Here is a 16,881-nt window from a genome sequence, read left to right as displayed (position 1 = left end):
GGAAGAAAAAGAGATAGTAGTGACTGTGAATGACTCTGGTTAATTGTTCAGCCTGCTTCAAAACACCTGATGATGCAAATGGTGATGGATTTTAATCATTCAGGATCAGAAAGCTGGTTGCCTATTTGTTTTGTTAAAAATGATAATGTCTGAGTGTGTACAAGTAGATGACCATGTGCTTGTGGGACGAGGTGGATGCTGTACCAATGCCAAAGTGCTACTGCCAAGAGATTATAGAGGGAAAATTTTCTCCATAAGCATTTCCACCCTGTAAGCAGCAGCAGATATTCTAAAAAAGCTGAGAGCCACCTTACCATCGTGGTCTTCTATCATGTCCATTGTGAGTGGTTTAGCAGGACTTGGCATGCTTTTCCTCCTATGTCTTTGTTTTCAACTGGTGGCAGTAAAGTTATTTGTGAAATCCTGTGGCAAGTCAAGGCAGCTGTGCATGATATGAGATTGTGCTCCCTCCCCTAACAGAGGCCGATAGTCAAAGACAGGTAAGATCTTCTGAGAGAAAGTCAACCTAAGACAGGGCGTAGCTGATGGAAGCTACATGCCAATGATGGGTAAGGCTTTGCTCTGGCAGAAGACAACCTAAGCCAGGCATGGTCCTTCTGTCCCAGATAGGCATAATCTGGGGTTTTAAAATTATATAAGGAAGGGGGATATGTCAAGAGCTGCTAATCATTGACCTGCAGCAGCCTCATTTACTGAGTTTGTGTCATGCAAACCAGTACTTAACCTGCCCATTCAGGAGGAAGAAGTTTTCTGGAGAGCCTCACAATACCTGACCTTGAGGCATTAGTGGTAAACAAAAGGATCCAAGAAGCCTTTGATCTGACCGCTCCCTGACCCTCAAATAGTCAGGAGGAATGTGCTGATAATTTAGGGAAGATGGTTAATTGGTGGAATTCACTACAAGTATTTGACCATTCCTTAACCCTCAGATAAAGGTGGTAAAAAAGAGCTGTTGAAGCTAATTGAGCTAAGTAAACTGTGGTTATCTGATGTTCTGCTGTATAAGAAGGCTGAGCTAAAATAAACCGGGGCTGCAGTCTCTACTGACAGTCCTCCCAAGTATCTTTTCTGTCTCTCTTGTTTTTCTTTCAATCCTCACTCCCCCTTTCAGGTGCTGTTCATCTAAGGCCGGCTGGGACCGGCAAAGAATCAGGTTATGACTATCCAAGGCAAACAAAACAGGCATCAATATATGTTTCCATGAGTTCATAAGGAGACATTGTCCTGAGGAAGAATCAGGTTATGACTATTCAAGGCAAACAAAACAGGCATCAATATATGTTTCCATGAGTTCATAAACAGTCATAAGCTGGGATGGTGGCACATACCTGGAGTCCAGAGGATCACTTGAACCTAGATGTTCAAGGCCAGCCTGGGTAACATAAAAACAGCTGACAGAGAGGTGGGGAGAGGGAGGGAGGGAAGGAAGAAAGGAGAGGGTAAGCAAGGGTAGAGAAGAGGAAAGAGAGAAAGGGGAGCCTGTGAGTTGACTCACTGGGCAAAGGTACGTGCCACACAGCCTAATGACCTGAGTTCCATCATGGAACCCACGTGGTGGAAAGAGAGAACCAAGTCTTGCAAGTTTTCCTCTGACCTCTGCATACACACTGAGATACACACATGAGGCATGTGTACACATCAGCACACAAACACACACCTAAATGAATAAATATAGACTATTCTGGCTTTTTCCCCCCAAACCAAAAGAAAAAAATAAGTTGACAAAATACTCTTATTTAGAATCTCTGTCACAACTTTTTAGAAAATGCTTTAGGGTTTACTTCTGCTTGCAGTGGGAGACCAAGAAAAAAAAAAAAAGCAAAAAATTCTGTCCTTGTTAGGATCATAGAAAAACATGGATGCTCTGTAGTTCTTTGATTTTGCAAAACACACACACACATCACAGTCTCTCCTACCCCCACCCCTCAGAGAATGGGTCTTGCCTTGTCCAGGTTGTAACTGAACTCCTGGGCTCAAGTCACCTTCCCCCGGCACCCTGCCTCAGTCTCATCTGGGACTACAGGCTGACACTACTGGACCTGGTTCTCCATGCTTTCTGCATGACCATTTTTTGACATGTTGAAGCTCCATAATTTTCAAGTTGTATCTTGCCTAGTGGAGTCTCCCTGTGTAACAGCAGCAAACGCAGGAACATTTCCAGGAGTATTTCTAACAGCACTTTGAATCCTGAATGATCCAGATATGCTAGAGGCTCTGTGCTCTGAACTCACAAGGAAACGAAATTCTCTAGCAGCAACTGCCCTGGCCTCCTCAGCACATCCCGTGTGCAGGGCAGACAGGCTTCTTTTCCACCCAACTATGGAATGGATGGCTTCTCTAAGGGTTGTGGTGGCTCCCTGCCTCCCTGAGGCAAGCTTTCCAGTGAAAACACCTTGGTTGCTGGAGCCTGTTGTGTGCTGGGGTGCCATTGGGTCTCCTTCACTAGCTAACACTGACTGTAAACTCCCTCTGAGCTAGGCACTGGGCTAGTCTAGTTATCTCCTTACCACATACCTACTCTAAAAGGCAGGTATTGTGAAGAGGCTTCCACACCTTCCACAGGCTAAATGATGAGCCTAATTTACATGGAAAGTAAGAGAGAGGCAGAACTTCAGTCAACATCAATGCCAGTGCTCCTGACCTATGCTTCACTGGAGAAACAAGCAGCAACAAACGTCCCAGGGAGACCCAGCTCATCTAAGAGTCACCTCCACATGGCCATTCATTACCTTTTATTCTGACATGGCCACCATTTCAAAACCAAAGCAGAACAGCACTCTTCTGCTATTAAATGTTTAGACATGCAGGGGGTTGGAGATGTGTCTCATTTGGTAAAGTGCTTGCTGCACAAGCATTAGGACCTGATTTCAGATTCCCAGAACACACGTAAAATGTCAGGCACAGTGGCATGTGTCAGTGCTGGGGAGGCAGTGACAGGAGGATCTGAGAGGATCTCCCCTCCGAGAAGGGGCTGGAGAGATGCTTCATCAGTTAAAAGTGATTGCTGTGTAATCATGAGGACCAAGTCAACACCCACATAACAAGCTGGGCATCAGACAGGAGGATTGCTTGGGGCTTTCTGACTTCCAGCCTTACAGAGAAAACACAGTCCTATGTTCAGGGAGAGACCCTGCCTGAAAATAATAGGCAGAGAGTTACAGAGGAGGACCTGGTGCCCTCTTCTGGTCTACATGCACGTACACACTAGCATACATGCACACATACATACATAATCATCTTTTAAAAAGTGACCTGGATGTGGTGGAAAATCCCTTTAATCCTCACACTTGGGAGGCAGAGGTGGGTGGATCTCTGTGAATTTGAGGCCAGGCTGATCTATATAGTGAGTTTTGGGCCAGCCAGTGCTACACAGTGAGACCCTGTCTCAAAAAAAAAAAAAGGGGAGTAGAGATTGATTAAGACACCAGATGTTGCCAGGCGTGGTGGCACACACCTGTAGTCCCAGCACTTGGGAGGCAGAGGCAGGCGGATCTCTGTGAGTTCAAGGCCAGCCTGGTCTACATAGTGAGTTCCAGGACAGCTGGGGCTACAAGGAGACCCTGTCTCCAAAAAAAAAAAAAAAAAGACACCAGATGTAAAAAGACACTGGATGTTGACCTCTGGCCTCAAGATGCATGTATGTGCATATGTGCACATGTGAACACACACATATACACACACCCACATTAACACACACAGAGAAAAAAATTTAAATGATAGAATTAACACCATACACTATGACCTAGCTCCAGGAAATATTGCCATGAGGTCAGTGTCAGGTCATTTATTTCCTACTCTGTGCCCATTCCAAATGGGTTCTTCTAAAGCAAATTCTATATACCATATCACTTCATCCATAAAAAATTATATATCTTGGGGCTGGAGAAATGACTCAGCAGTTAAGAGCACTGACTGCTCTTGCAGAGGACCTGGGTTCGAGTCCCAGCACCCACATGGTGGCTATGAACCATCCTTAACTCCAGTTCCAGGGGAATCTGAAGCCCTCTTCTGACCTCTGCGGCATTGCACGACATAGTGCACTCACATACATGCAGGCAATCCATAAAAAAAATTTTTTTTGGTCTTTTTGAAGCAGGGTCTCCCTGTAAGCCCCAGCTGTCCTGGAACTATGTAGACCAGGTTGGCCTTGAATTCACAGAGATCTGCCTGCCTTTGCCTCCCAAGTGCTGGGACTACAGGTGTGCACCACCATGCCCAGCAAAATAATTTTTTTAGTTATATATCTTTACGTGCATAAGCATATTCATGTGTGTATATTCACTTATGTGCACAGGCATGTGACCATCAGAAGATAACCTTGAGTGTCCTCCTCAGGAATTAACATCTACCTCCATTGAGACAGGATCACTCATTGGCTGGAGCTCACCAATCAGGCTAGACTGGTTGGCCAGTGAACCAAAGATCTGCCTTTCTCTGCCTCCCTAGAGTTGGATTACTAGAATATGGTACAACACCCAGTTTTTATGTAGGTTCTCGGGATCAGACTCAGGTCCTCCTGACTGAACTATCTTACCAACCCTTATTAGGTATCTTTCTTTCTTTTAGTTTGGTTTGGTTTTTTTGAGACAAGGTCTCCCTGTAGCCCCAGCTGGCCTGGAACTTGCTATGTCAACCAGGCAGAGATCCACCTGTCTCAGCCCCTCTGAGAACTGGGATTACAACTGTGAGCTACCACACCCAGTGACAAAAGTAACTTTCCCTGCAGCCCCAGCTGTCTTGGAAGTCATTATGTAGACCAGGCTGGCCTTGAACTCACAGAGATCCGCCTGCCTCTGCCTCCTGCGTGCTGGGATTAAAGGTGTGTGCCACCACACCCAACCTGACAAAAGTAACTTTTTAAAGAAAAGATCCAGGCTGTGTGAATGAGCTGTTTCTATTCTGGCCATGCTCAGTGAAATTAGTGAGCGGGTAGCTACCTGACCCATTCCCGATAAAACTTCTGCTGGCGAGCTGCAGTGGTTGGTGTCCCACTGTGGCTCTGCACCCACACCTTCCTACCTCTCAAAGTTCTCTTCCAGCTCTTTTAGGTAATTGTTAAAATATTTCCACTCATTTCTGTGTAGCCAGGTCAGCTGCCCAAGTTTTTTCCTGTGCTTCTCCATGTTCTTCAAGGTCATGCTGATGACATCAGCATAGGTTGGGGTAGAGTCAGTGGATACTTTTGTCAAGGAAAGGCTTGCTATGTTGATATACTTAGTGGCCTGGGACTAGTACATGGGGAGAGCAAAGGAAAGCATGGAGTTTGGGGATTCTGAAGGAGGTGACCACAATCCACATAGGCAATGATCCTCTGCTGCTGGCCATGGTCTGCCTGAAGGAAGAGAGGCAGGCTGATGGAGAAATACGAGGTCCTGAGTGCTCCTAGCTTGGTTGCATCCTTTCCAAAACCCAGCATCTTGCATGACTATAGCCCACCCTGCAACTGCCCTCTCCATATGACACAGCCGCAACTGCCAGCCCTTTCCTCCTCCCTGAAGGGAGAAAGATAGAAAAACCCTGAGTCTATGAGAGAGGCTGCTCTTCCTCAGGATCCCGGGCCACTAGAGGGTGCCCACCTCTTCTGGCCGCCAGGCCATGGAGGGGAGTGCCTGCTCAGGTTTATTCTCTAATAAATTTGCTTGCTCTGTAGAGGTTAGTTTCCTTCATCTCCTTCCCACTTCCTGTTTCCTTATACAGGAAGAGTCCACTTTGTCAGAAAGCCCTTCTGCTCCTGTCCATGGTAGGGTACCAGAAAATGCTTCCTTAGGCAGTCTGAAAAACTATGTCATCACAATGTCAAGGAGGAGGGGCTCCAACACCCCTCTCTTTGCAGACCCAAGGGCACATTCTCCAGTTCCTGCTTTGTTTGGATTTGGTTTTTTGAAATAGGATCTTGCTATGTAGTCTGGGCTGGCCTCAAGCTCAGAGTGAGCCTCCTGCCTCATCCCCGGGTGCTGGTGTTATAGGCGCAAACCACCACACCCAACTTCATACTCTATTTCTAGTTTATATGCTGAAAAAAATTGAGCCAGGCACAGTAATACACATCTGTAATCCTAGCATTTGGGAGACAGAAGCAGGAGGACCAGGATGCAAGGCCCTAGGGACTTCAAGGCTCACATGAGTACTTTCCCAGAGGCTCATACTAATGGCTACTCCTACTGAGCACCCACTGTGTGCCAGGCTGTGTATTAAGGCCTGGATGCTTCTCCCCAACCCCTTCTGCTGTGAAGAGGTTGCAGGGACCTGGTGACAAGGATATGAGATGACCTTTGTCTTTTCTCTCCTGGTGATCAGCACGTCCTGGCCCTGCTGCAGCAGATTAGAGTAGTTGAGAAAGAAGCACATGATCAGTGGGCTCTTCCCATAAAGGTTGAAGTGGCTGAAAGTCATCTCTGGGATTTTGCAGGCAGGGTGAGACTGAGGCGAAGAGAAAGGAGATTGCCACGTGTGATGGTTAGTATTGTCAACTTGACAGGATTTAGAATTACTTACGGGACAGGTCTCCAAGCACATCCATCTGTGAAGGACTATGAACTTCTGGGTTTGCCTGTGGGAGAGATCTTAATCAGGTCAACTGATGAGGGAAGATCCTGTAGGTGGGGTCCTGGACAGTACAAAATGGAGAAAGCGAGCTAACCCTTAACACTTGTCGCTCTCTGCTTCCTGACTACGGATGCGATGTGATCAGCTGCCCCAAGCTTCTGCTGCCTTCATTTCCCCATCAGGATGGACTGAGCCTTCAACTGTGAGCCAAAATAAACCCAATCTCCCTTAAGCTGCTTTAGTCAGGGTATTTTGTCACAGCAACAAGAAAAATAGCTAAGACACCACGCTTAACACCTCCTAAGGAATGAAAAAGCACTTGTGCCCCCTGATCCAATAAGTCCAGCTTTAAAATACATCCTAACAGAATGGCCGAAATAAAGAAAACAGTTTCAGGCATGGTCTACTGTGAAAATGACCATTCTGCCCCCACCAGGACAGCAAGAAATAATTTGACAGTGGACAAAATAGGCGCAGTACATGGGCACTCTCACACTGGTGTGGATTCCAATTGTACTGTTTCATTAGAGAACAATTTAACATGTATCTATTTTGATCTAGCAATTCAACTTCTTTAAGATTTTCCTCCATATGTACTTGTATATATAGCACACACATGTACATGAACATAAAAATGATATTTAAGGCAGCAGTGTTCAGAACAGTGAAGACTGAAAGTTCCCACATGTCCATTAATAAGACATGTAAATGATTCAATAGGTTAAGAGACAGGGGGCCATTGTAAAAACAGGTGACAGTCCTCATGTGCTCCCACAGTCCTTCCTCTGCATCTGAGATAAAGCGGGGCATCTGGACTCGGAGCTCAGCTTCAAATCTTGCCTCTACTCTTAGCACCCAACAATCAAAAGGTAAACAACTCAAGGCTAAGGACTTGCACAGACATTTCTCCAAGAAGACATACAAATGGCCAGTGAGTACATGAAGCAGTGCTCATTAGCCAATAAAAGAAATGCAAGTCAAATGGCAAAGAGGGGGCTCTGCCACACCCACTAGGATAGTATGATAAGACAAAGGGAAAAATAAATACTGACAAGAATGTGGAGAGTTGAGATGCCCAGGCATGGGGAAAATGAGAGATATGCCATGGGAAACAGTTCAGCAACTGCTTAAAAAGTTAGGCACAGAGGCTGGAGAGATGGTTCAGCAGTTAAGAGCACTTGCTGCTCTTGTAGAGAATCTGAATTCAGTTCTAGCACCCATGTTAGGTGACTCATAACCACCTCTAACTCCAGGTCCAGGAGATCCAATGCCCTCTTCTGGCCTCTGTGGGCACTGTACTCACCTGTGCACATGTATGCAGACACATGCACATGATGAAAACGAAATCTTTTATTTATTTGTTTGTTTGTTTACTTATTTATTTATTTTTGTCTTTTTGAGACAGGGTCTCCTTGTAGCCCCAGCTGTCCTGGAACTCACTATGTAGACCAGGCTGGCCTTGAACTCACAGAGATCTGCCTGCCTCTGCCTTCCAAGTGTTGGGATTAAAGGTGTGCACCACCAAGCCCAACAATGAATTATATCTTTTAAAAAACCTTAGCCTGGTCTACATAGTGAGCTCCAGGACAGCTGGGGCTACAGGGAGACCCTGTCTTAAAAATACAAAAAAAAAAAAACCTTAGCTTTGCTGGGAGTGGTGGTGTGTAATCTTAGCACTCAGAAGGTAGGGGCAGGTGGATCTCTGTGAGTTCCAGACCAACCAGGGGTATACAGTGACACAGTTTCAAAAAGACAAAAACAAACAAAAAACCCTTGGCTGTATCTCTTACTAGCAACTGGACTTTAAGCAAAGCACTTACCTTTTCTGAGCTCCGGTTTCCTTATCTATAAAATGGATGAAATAAATAAAATCTACTTCTTAGGGCTGTGAGGAGTAAATGAATAAACACATATGACATCTGAGGTATAGAGAGACCTTAGTACATACTAGCTACTATACGTTGAGTTGACAAAGCAAACTGGAAGAAATCACTATTCGTGTGTGTGTGTGTGTGTGTGTGTGTGTGCAAAACACGTTTATATTTCTTGACATGCATTAAATGTTTCTAGAAAGATGGGTGCTCACCTCTGGATAGTGGGCATGGGGTGTGGTGTGGACAGATGAACTTTCTGTTAGACAGTCTTTAGTACTGTTTGAATTTGGGGGCTGGCAAGATGGATCATCAGGATAAAGATGAGGTGCCTGCTACTGATGACCTGAGTTTGATCTTGGGATCCATATGGTGGAAGGAGAGGACCAACTCCTGCAAGTTGTCCTCTGACTTACACACACAAATAAATAAATAATTTTTAAACTATTTAAATTTTTACCATGGGCAAAGGTTATCATTTGAATTAAAAAGTAAACTATTACAGAAAGGCTCTGTGTGTGGTGGAGCACATATCTAGCACTTGAGAAGCCAAGGAAGGAGGATCTCCAGGTCAAGCGCAGCTTGGGAAACACAGTGAGACCTTGTTAAAAAAAAAAAAAAAGTTGGGGCTGGAGAGATGGCTCAGCGGTTAAGAACACTAATTGTTCTTGCAGAAAACCCAGGTTCGTATCCCAGCACCCACATGGCAGCTAACAACTGTCTGTAACTCCAGTTCTGGGGATCCGACCACCTTGTCTGACCTCTGCGACATGGGTACACTCACCTACATGCAAGTAATACACACATATACATAAAATAAAAAATAATTTTTTTAAAAAGTTGTGTGTGTGTGTGTGTGTGTGCTTGTGCACCACACACAGAGATTATACCAATATCATACTTGTTCTCTTTTTGGCAGTGCTGGGGATGGAATGCAGAGCCTCACGTGTGCTAGGCAAGTGCTTGCACTTGGTCTGCAAATATTTCTTAGAAAACTTTGGGATCACATGCTGGATCATTGGCAGGGCCACCCATGAGGCCCTGGGGCTCAGCCTGCTCCCCTCAGCCCTCTGCATGGCTCCCGTCAGGTCCTCAGGTCCCTCCTGGTTTTCATTGCTGTTAAAATCTGCCACCATCCATTCTAACTCCTCCCCACAGAGACAGATCATAGACTCTGACTCAATGGTTCATCTCCTTTCTTCCTGTAAACTCACCAGCTCTTAGCACTGAGGACCAAAACATATTGCACTGTATTTGCCATTCTCTAGATCACTCAAGTTAAACTTGCACAGGCAGCACAACTGGTGAGAGAGGACAATATTCAAGCTGCCTGCCTGTCATCTTTCATGCTCTGCTCCTTCTCAAAAGCTCCTCTGCTAAATGCTGAGGGGGATTAGACAGTGGTGACTGGTATGCAGCAATGCTGAAGGTTCAAGAAAACCATGACCCTAGTTGGGTGTGCTGGCGCATACCTGCCATCCCAACATTCCAAAGGTGGAGACAGGAAGATCGCAAATTTGAGGACAGTCAAGGCTACACAGTGAGTTCTAGGCCAGCCTGGGCTACACAGTGAGGCTCTGTCTCAAAGAACAAACAAATAGGGGTTAGTGAGATGGCTCAGGGAGTAAAGGTGCAAAGTGCTTGCTGTACAAGCCTGACAACTTGAGTTTGAGTTCCAAAACCCATATCCATGTAGAAGGAGAGAACCAACTCCAAAGTTGGTTCTCTGATCTCCACGTGGGCTCTGTGGCACTGCGCCCCCCAATCATATACACATACACACAATCCTACAAAGTTTAAAAAGCAAACAAAACAAAGAAAGAGATCTTCTACCCTCAGTACTTGGCCAAACTTGGTGGTCTCAGACCCTTGCCAGCTTGTGCCCCTGGGAGAGCCTCAGACTTGGTCAGCATCCTAAGGCCTCTCCCCACACAAGACTGAAGGTGCCAGAGATAGAAATCAACACACTGGTGAGGCTGGTGGGAAGGGTTGGCATAAGGAGGAGAGGAATGGGGAAGATACCAAAGATACCGTCACCTGGTACCTGGGGACTGTGCTGGCTGCAATGCTCAGCAGCTCAGAGTCAGGCTCAGCATCACAGGGCTCTGCATGCAAGACTCAGCTTTATAGCTACTTTTCCTGTGTGTTTCTTTCCGCACCAAAATATCTGAGAACAGCCATAGTAATTCTCTCAAAGGTCTGAGTCAGTCAAGGGAAACAGACTGAGAGGCTGAGGTCAGAACCTGGGAGTCAGTAAGGGTTTGATAAATATTCATTATCATCTCCTGCCAACACCCTGACCTCGGGGCTACTATTCCCAGAAAGAAACAGGAAACAGACTCTTGGCTTTCTTCCCATTGCATATGGAGGTCTGAGTTTCCAGCAGATTTTATTTATTTATTTATTTGTTTGTTTGTTTTTATTTAGGCTTTCTGAGAACAGGACTTCATGCTGTAGCCCACGTTCCCCTGGAACTCACTATGTAGCCCAGGCTGACCTGGAACTCTTGACAAGCCTCCTGAGAGTTGGGATTATGAGTGTGAGCCACCACACTGGGTTCCAGCAGAGAATTTAAATGCAGACAAAACACTGACAAGGTGCTTTCCTTAGCCAGGAATCATCCTTAGGAGATTCCCTGAAGGCACCACCTGGGTCTGCAATCAGAAACACCCCATCTTTTACCCTGATACCTTTATAAAGTGAAGATGTTTTAGTCACATCTTCTCTCCCACTTTAAATCACCTCTGCTCTTAAATCTCTAATCCTGGGGCTGAAGAGATGGCCCAGTGGTTAGTGTTCTTAATCACTCTTGCTCTTCCAGAAGACCCAAGTTTAGTTCCTAGAGACATCAGGCAACTCATAACTGCTTTAACTGCAGCTCTGTGGAATCAGATGCCCTCTTCTGGCCTCTGTGTGCACTGCATTCACATGCACTTATATGTATATACTACACACACACACACACACACACACACACACACACACACACACAATTAAAACAATAAAATAAATTTTAAATTTCCAATCATGTGCTCACTTTTTTCAGGAAAAAAGACACACATGCTCTGGCTTCTGATATCCTTTTGACCTGTTGGTTTGCTTTCCTGGAGAACAGAGTCAGAAGAGAAGAGAGTGGTGCTCTGTCAATGTGAAACAGCAAAAGAGTGATCATTAGTGTTTGTTTGCCCCAGGAAGAAGAGAGAACACAAGGTAGAGCTCAGCTTCCAGCTTGAGTGAAAATGCCCAGGTATGCTGGAATCACTGCAAGGTGACAGGGGTGGAGCTACACAGCCAGTCAATTCCCATTGCTTTTTAGCCAGACACATAGCTGCAGGCCCTGCTAGTTCGTCTCTGTCCATCCTTTCCTCCATTCAACAGATACTGAAACTCTATACCAGGCCTTCCTAGGTGCTAAAAACAGCATCTTCAGGGATCTCCCAATTTATTGAGAAAAAAGGACATTTGATAACAGGTATCACTATGCATGGTGGCACACACTTTTAATTCTGGCACTTGGGAGGCAGAGGCAGGTGGATCTCTCTGAGATCAAGGCCAGATTGGTCTACATAGCGAATTCCAGCCCAGCTGGAACTACAGGGAGTCCCTGTCTCAAAAAACCAAAAAGTGCAAGATAAAATGAAAATAACAGGTATCACATCGACCTAGGCACCATGACAGAACTGTCTATAGGGCACAGTGTGGTCATGTGGTCACAGAACAAGAAAGGAGAGCCCTAAAGTCTCTTTAAAATTAAAAAAACTATGTTGCTTCTCGCGTTCTTCTTGGTCACTCGGTGTCCGTCAAAAAAAAAAAAAAAAAAAAAAAAAAAAAAAAAAAAGATCAGTCCAACTTTTGTATACCACTATGGCTTTTCAGTAGGAAGTTGGTGGAGAATACTTTGAAAACCATCAGAAAAACACCAGATTGGCTATAGATATTAGAATGGCCACAGAGTTCTCGACAGTGACAATGGAAGGCAGAAAATGGTGGAGCCAAACTGTCAATGCACCAAGAGAAAATGACTGTTAGCCTAGGACTGGGATCCTGCTCAGTGTAAGAGTGCTTGCCTGCCATGTGTGAGGCCCTGGACATACTCAGCACCACAAAGAAAAGCCCCCAAACCTGTTCATCTGTGTACCCAACAAACCTATGTTGGTCTACTGTGTACCCAACAAAACTATCTTCCAAGAATAAGGATAAAATAAAGACATTTATAGAAAAACAGTGTTAGGGAAAGAGGAATTTACTGCTTGTTTGAATATACTGCTTGTTTAAATTTACTGCTTGTAACCAATTAACTCAACTAGAGACAGGCATCCGAAGATAGAGGCAAAGTGCTATAACCCCCAGAGCCTGACCTGTTCTGTGTCATGTCATGTCTGCTTACACAAGATAACAAGAAAGAGTTGTACCAGGCACATACCAAGCATCTCTTCCCAATTGAGACACCTGAAGGGAGCTATAACATTTTTTCTTGTTTTAAAGTTATTGGTTTGTGAAATGCTTGCTTTGAAACTATTGGCTGTATAAACGCTGTAATGGTTGTGAAAGCCTATATAATCTTTACTTAAAATTGTCTCAGGGTCGATTGCCCTAACCAGACCTGCGTGTCTTGGAAGGACGGTCGGCCCTAGCCAGCTGGTTTAGTAAAACTCTGTTTGATTTTTGCATCTCCGTACTCTTGCATTTGTTCTTCAGAAGAGACCCACGGAGTCACGGACCCTAACAACAGAAATTGAGACAAGAGAGATGGCTCAACAGTTAAGAGCATTGGTTGCTCTTAGAGGACCCAGGTTTGGTTCTCAGCACCCACATGGCAGCTAACAACCACCCATAACTACAGTTTCAGGGGATCCAATGCCCTTTTCATACACATAAAATAAAAATAATCTTTTTTGCCAGCCGTGGTGGCGCACACCTTTAATCTCAGCACTCAGGAGGCAGAGGCAGGCGGATCTCTGTGAGTTCAAGGCCAGCCTGGTTTACATAGTGAGTTCCAGGTCAGCTGGGGATATTGGGACACTCTGTCTCCAAAAAAAGACCAAAAAATAATAGTAATAATAATATTTTTTTTTTAAAAAAGAAAAATAGGACCAGGTGTGGCCACAGAGACCATTGTGCCCAGACCCACAACTTAGGCAGGCTTTATATTACTTTTTGTTCATTTTTTGTTCTTTTTTTTTCTCTTTTTGAAGCAGGGTCTCCCTGTAGCCCCAGCTGTCCTGGAACTCACTATGTAGACCAGGCTGGCCTTGAACTCACAGAGATCCGCCTACCTCTGCCTCCCAAGTGCTGGGATGACAGGCGTGCGCCACCATGCCCAGCTTACTTTTTATTCATTTTTTAAAATTTTATTTTTTTTTATTTGTGTATGTCTGTGTGAGTATATGCCATGTGCCTCAGGTGCCCAAGGAGGCCAAAAGTGGGTGTTGGATCCTCTGGAGCTGGAGTTGTAGGTGGCTGTGAGCCACCCAACATGGGTACTGGGAATCAAACTTGGGCCCTCTTCAAGAGCAGCAAGTGCAGAAGCAATCCCAGCACTCCGGCAGAAACAGGTGGGTCTCTGTGAATTTAAGGCCAGCCTGGTCTACATAGTGAGTTCCAGGCCAACTGGGGCTACAAAGAAACCCCATCTCAAAAAGACCAAAAAACAAAACAAAACAAAAAAAATTAAGGAAAATTACTTAGAGATCTATCTATGATAAAGAACTAGAGAAGGAGAGAGGGAGTTGTGTGTGTGTGTGTGTGTGTGTGTGTGTGTGTGTGTTAAGCAGCTAGTTAGATATTAGCAGCCTGGAGAAAACTGAGGCTGGGCCCATCTTGCAGTCGGCAGCATATAGAACAAAGGACTGTACCAGTAGGCCCTTAATTACTGGCCAGAAGAATGGCACCTGAGTGGTATCTCAGGCCCTAGAAGATGTGACTTCCTGAACTGCCTGGAAGGTCAGTAACAGACAACTGTCTAAACCTGGCTCTAAAAGCGTACCCATAAGTGTCCATCCCTGGCCTGTGGGCTATATCCCAGGATAGCTATGACTGTATTATAGCATAAAATTGTAAATTTAATTTTTTTTTCCATTTAAAATTTACAGTTGTGGGGCTGGAGAGATGGCTCAGCAGTTAAGAATGCTGGTTGTTCTTGCAGAAGACCTGGGTTCGAATCCCAGCACCTACATGGCAGCTAACAACTGTCCGTGTCCCAGGGGATCCGACAGCCTCTTCTGACCTCCGAGGGCATTGCATGACACGGGTGCACTTACCTACATGCAGGCAATACACACATACACATAAAATAAATAATAAATTTAAAAAAATTTACAGCTGTTTATTATTTATTCTCTGTGTGTATGGGCATGCATGCCACAGCGTCAACGCAGAGGTCATAACAACTTGCAGGAGTTGATTCTCTCCTCTTACCTTGTGAGTCCTTCCCAGGGATTGAACTCAGGTCATCAGGCTTGGCAGCAAGCCATCTTGCTGGCCTGACTGTGTGTGTGTGTGTGTGTGTGTGTGTGTGTGTGTGTGTGTCTGTGACTCATTTGTACAATTCTTGACTGTGAACTCTGTACATGACCATGTCAAAGAGATGTGTCATCAAAAGAGATGGGAAGACACATGATAAAAGAGATGGACACACCATCTTCTAAGATTACTTTCACAGCAGGAGGCTTTCTCATAAACACCAGACATTCCATTGTTCGTTTCCTCCCACAGAGTGAGTCACATGGGCCTACGGATCCCCTGGACAGGACAAAGATCCTCAGGAAAAGCTATTTGTTCTAGAAATCCCTTAAAAGGGACTGTAGGGCTAGCAAGATGGCTCAGTAGGTAAAGGGGTGTCTCCCAATTGGTTAGTTCCTCAAACAGGCGGGCCTGACATGGAGCATGGATTACGAAGGGGCTGCTGGGAGCCATCTTGGGACGGAAGCTGGGAGCCCCGGGTAGCACGTGGTGTGGGGAACGCGCAGCCAGCCACAGCAGCTCAAAGACAGAATGGACTGACTCTTGTGGCCCTGGAGCGAGATCGCTGGCCCCTGAGCCATGAGCGAATGTTAGCAGACTATGGTAGTCATGGCGCCATCTGATATGGCGGGCTCTGAGCCGTGCTGCCTGAGGCTTGGGGCTAAGCACTGGGTTCTCATTCCTTTGTTAATAAATGCACATAAAATATATTATATGGTTTGTCTGATAGTGCGGGAGACCCAGAGGGAATTCGGGTCACAAAACTGGCATAGTCTGGCCCGATAAAGGCACTACAGCCTTGGGGATGCGGGTCTGAGAAAGCAGTGCTGTTCTGTTCTGTTCTGGCTGCCCCTGTGGCCGGTCAGCTGGGCTCTGAGTCCCAAATCCAGGAAAGAAGCCAATCAAAACCCATATGCTTAATGGGGTTAGGGATAGTGTATGGATTATACAATGGATTATAAAATCTGTAAGTGGGGCGTGGTGGCTCACGCCTTTAATCCCAGCACTTGGGAGGCAGAGGCAGGCAGATCTTTGTGAGTTCAAGGCCAGACTGGTCTACATAGTGAGTTCCAGGACAGCTGGGGCTACAAGGAGACCCTGTCTCAAAAAGACAAAAAAAAAAAAATCTGTAAATAAAAAGAAGCCATCCGCGCAGAAGTATGGGCCACAGCTATGGTGTAAATGTGGGGATGGGTATGTGAAGATTTATTAAAGATTACCCAAAGGCTAGAAAATCTTTTATCTGCTCTGAACCCAAACAGATCGGCACAAAGAGGGGAGGGGGGAGAGAGAGAGAGAGAGAGAGAGAGAGAGAGAGAGAGAGAGAGACCACTTTGCATGATAAAAGCTGTGCCCCAGGCCGGGAAAGCTGAAAAGGCCACGTGGCAGACGCAGCTGCTGAGCCAGAGAGAAAAGGCGGACACTGACTAGTGTAAAGTCCAAGGACTCAGAGGAAAAGACAGATAACAGTAAAAAGGAAAAAAACCAAAAAACAAAACTAACTGTGCTGTACCTAGGAAATAGTCCATGCTAGAACTGCTAAAACTAGGAAAAACTTACAAGCAAGCAAGCAAGCAAGCAGAGAGCCCCTGGCCATGTGGCTTGTGAGAGATGGGACATGGGAGCAAATGACTCAGTCTAAGTCCTTCAGAAGCTTCACAGCTGAGTTATATAACCACCCATCCGTCCTTGCAATATACGCTGTTCAACCTAGGCCAATAATGCAGGGGGACCAGTCCTTAATGGGGTGACTGGTTGAAGGCATTAAAGAAACATGGTCATCACCAAGGAAGACTAACATGAACAGCAGTGGCTGGAGGACTATAAAGGAGGTGCATGCATTACTGAGAGAACTAGATATGAGAAAAGCAGAAAAGCAATATATGATGTCCAGTTCACTGGGCCAGATAAGACTGAGTTCATCAGAGATATGAAAGAAAGCATAATCCAACTGGGACCTTGAGAATAGTATGGGCCTTTC

General features: G+C 45.5%; 1 protein-coding gene across 4 annotated transcripts in view; it reads right to left on the bottom strand.

The window, feature by feature from the left end:
• Positions 1–16,881, bottom strand: part of Fam227a (family with sequence similarity 227 member A) — an 87,506-nt gene that overhangs the window by 23,992 nt on the left and 46,633 nt on the right. For all 4 annotated transcript variants that reach the window (XM_029555071.1, XM_029555073.1, XM_029555072.1 and 1 more), the window contains 2 exons: positions 6,284–6,441; positions 5,041–5,193 (listed from right to left, as the gene is read on the bottom strand). In XM_029555071.1, coding sequence (XP_029410931.1) covers positions 5,041–5,193; positions 6,284–6,441 — 311 coding nt within the window. The remainder of the gene's footprint in view (positions 1–5,040; positions 5,194–6,283; positions 6,442–16,881) is intronic.

Source organism: Nannospalax galili, unplaced genomic scaffold (assembly GCF_000622305.1).
Source record: "Nannospalax galili isolate Female #2095 unplaced genomic scaffold, S.galili_v1.0 scaffold445, whole genome shotgun sequence".
Taxonomy (NCBI): Eukaryota; Metazoa; Chordata; class Mammalia; order Rodentia; family Spalacidae; genus Nannospalax; species Nannospalax galili.
Note: the sequence above shows the minus strand (reverse complement) of the source record. Positions and strands in the feature narration are given on the sequence as shown.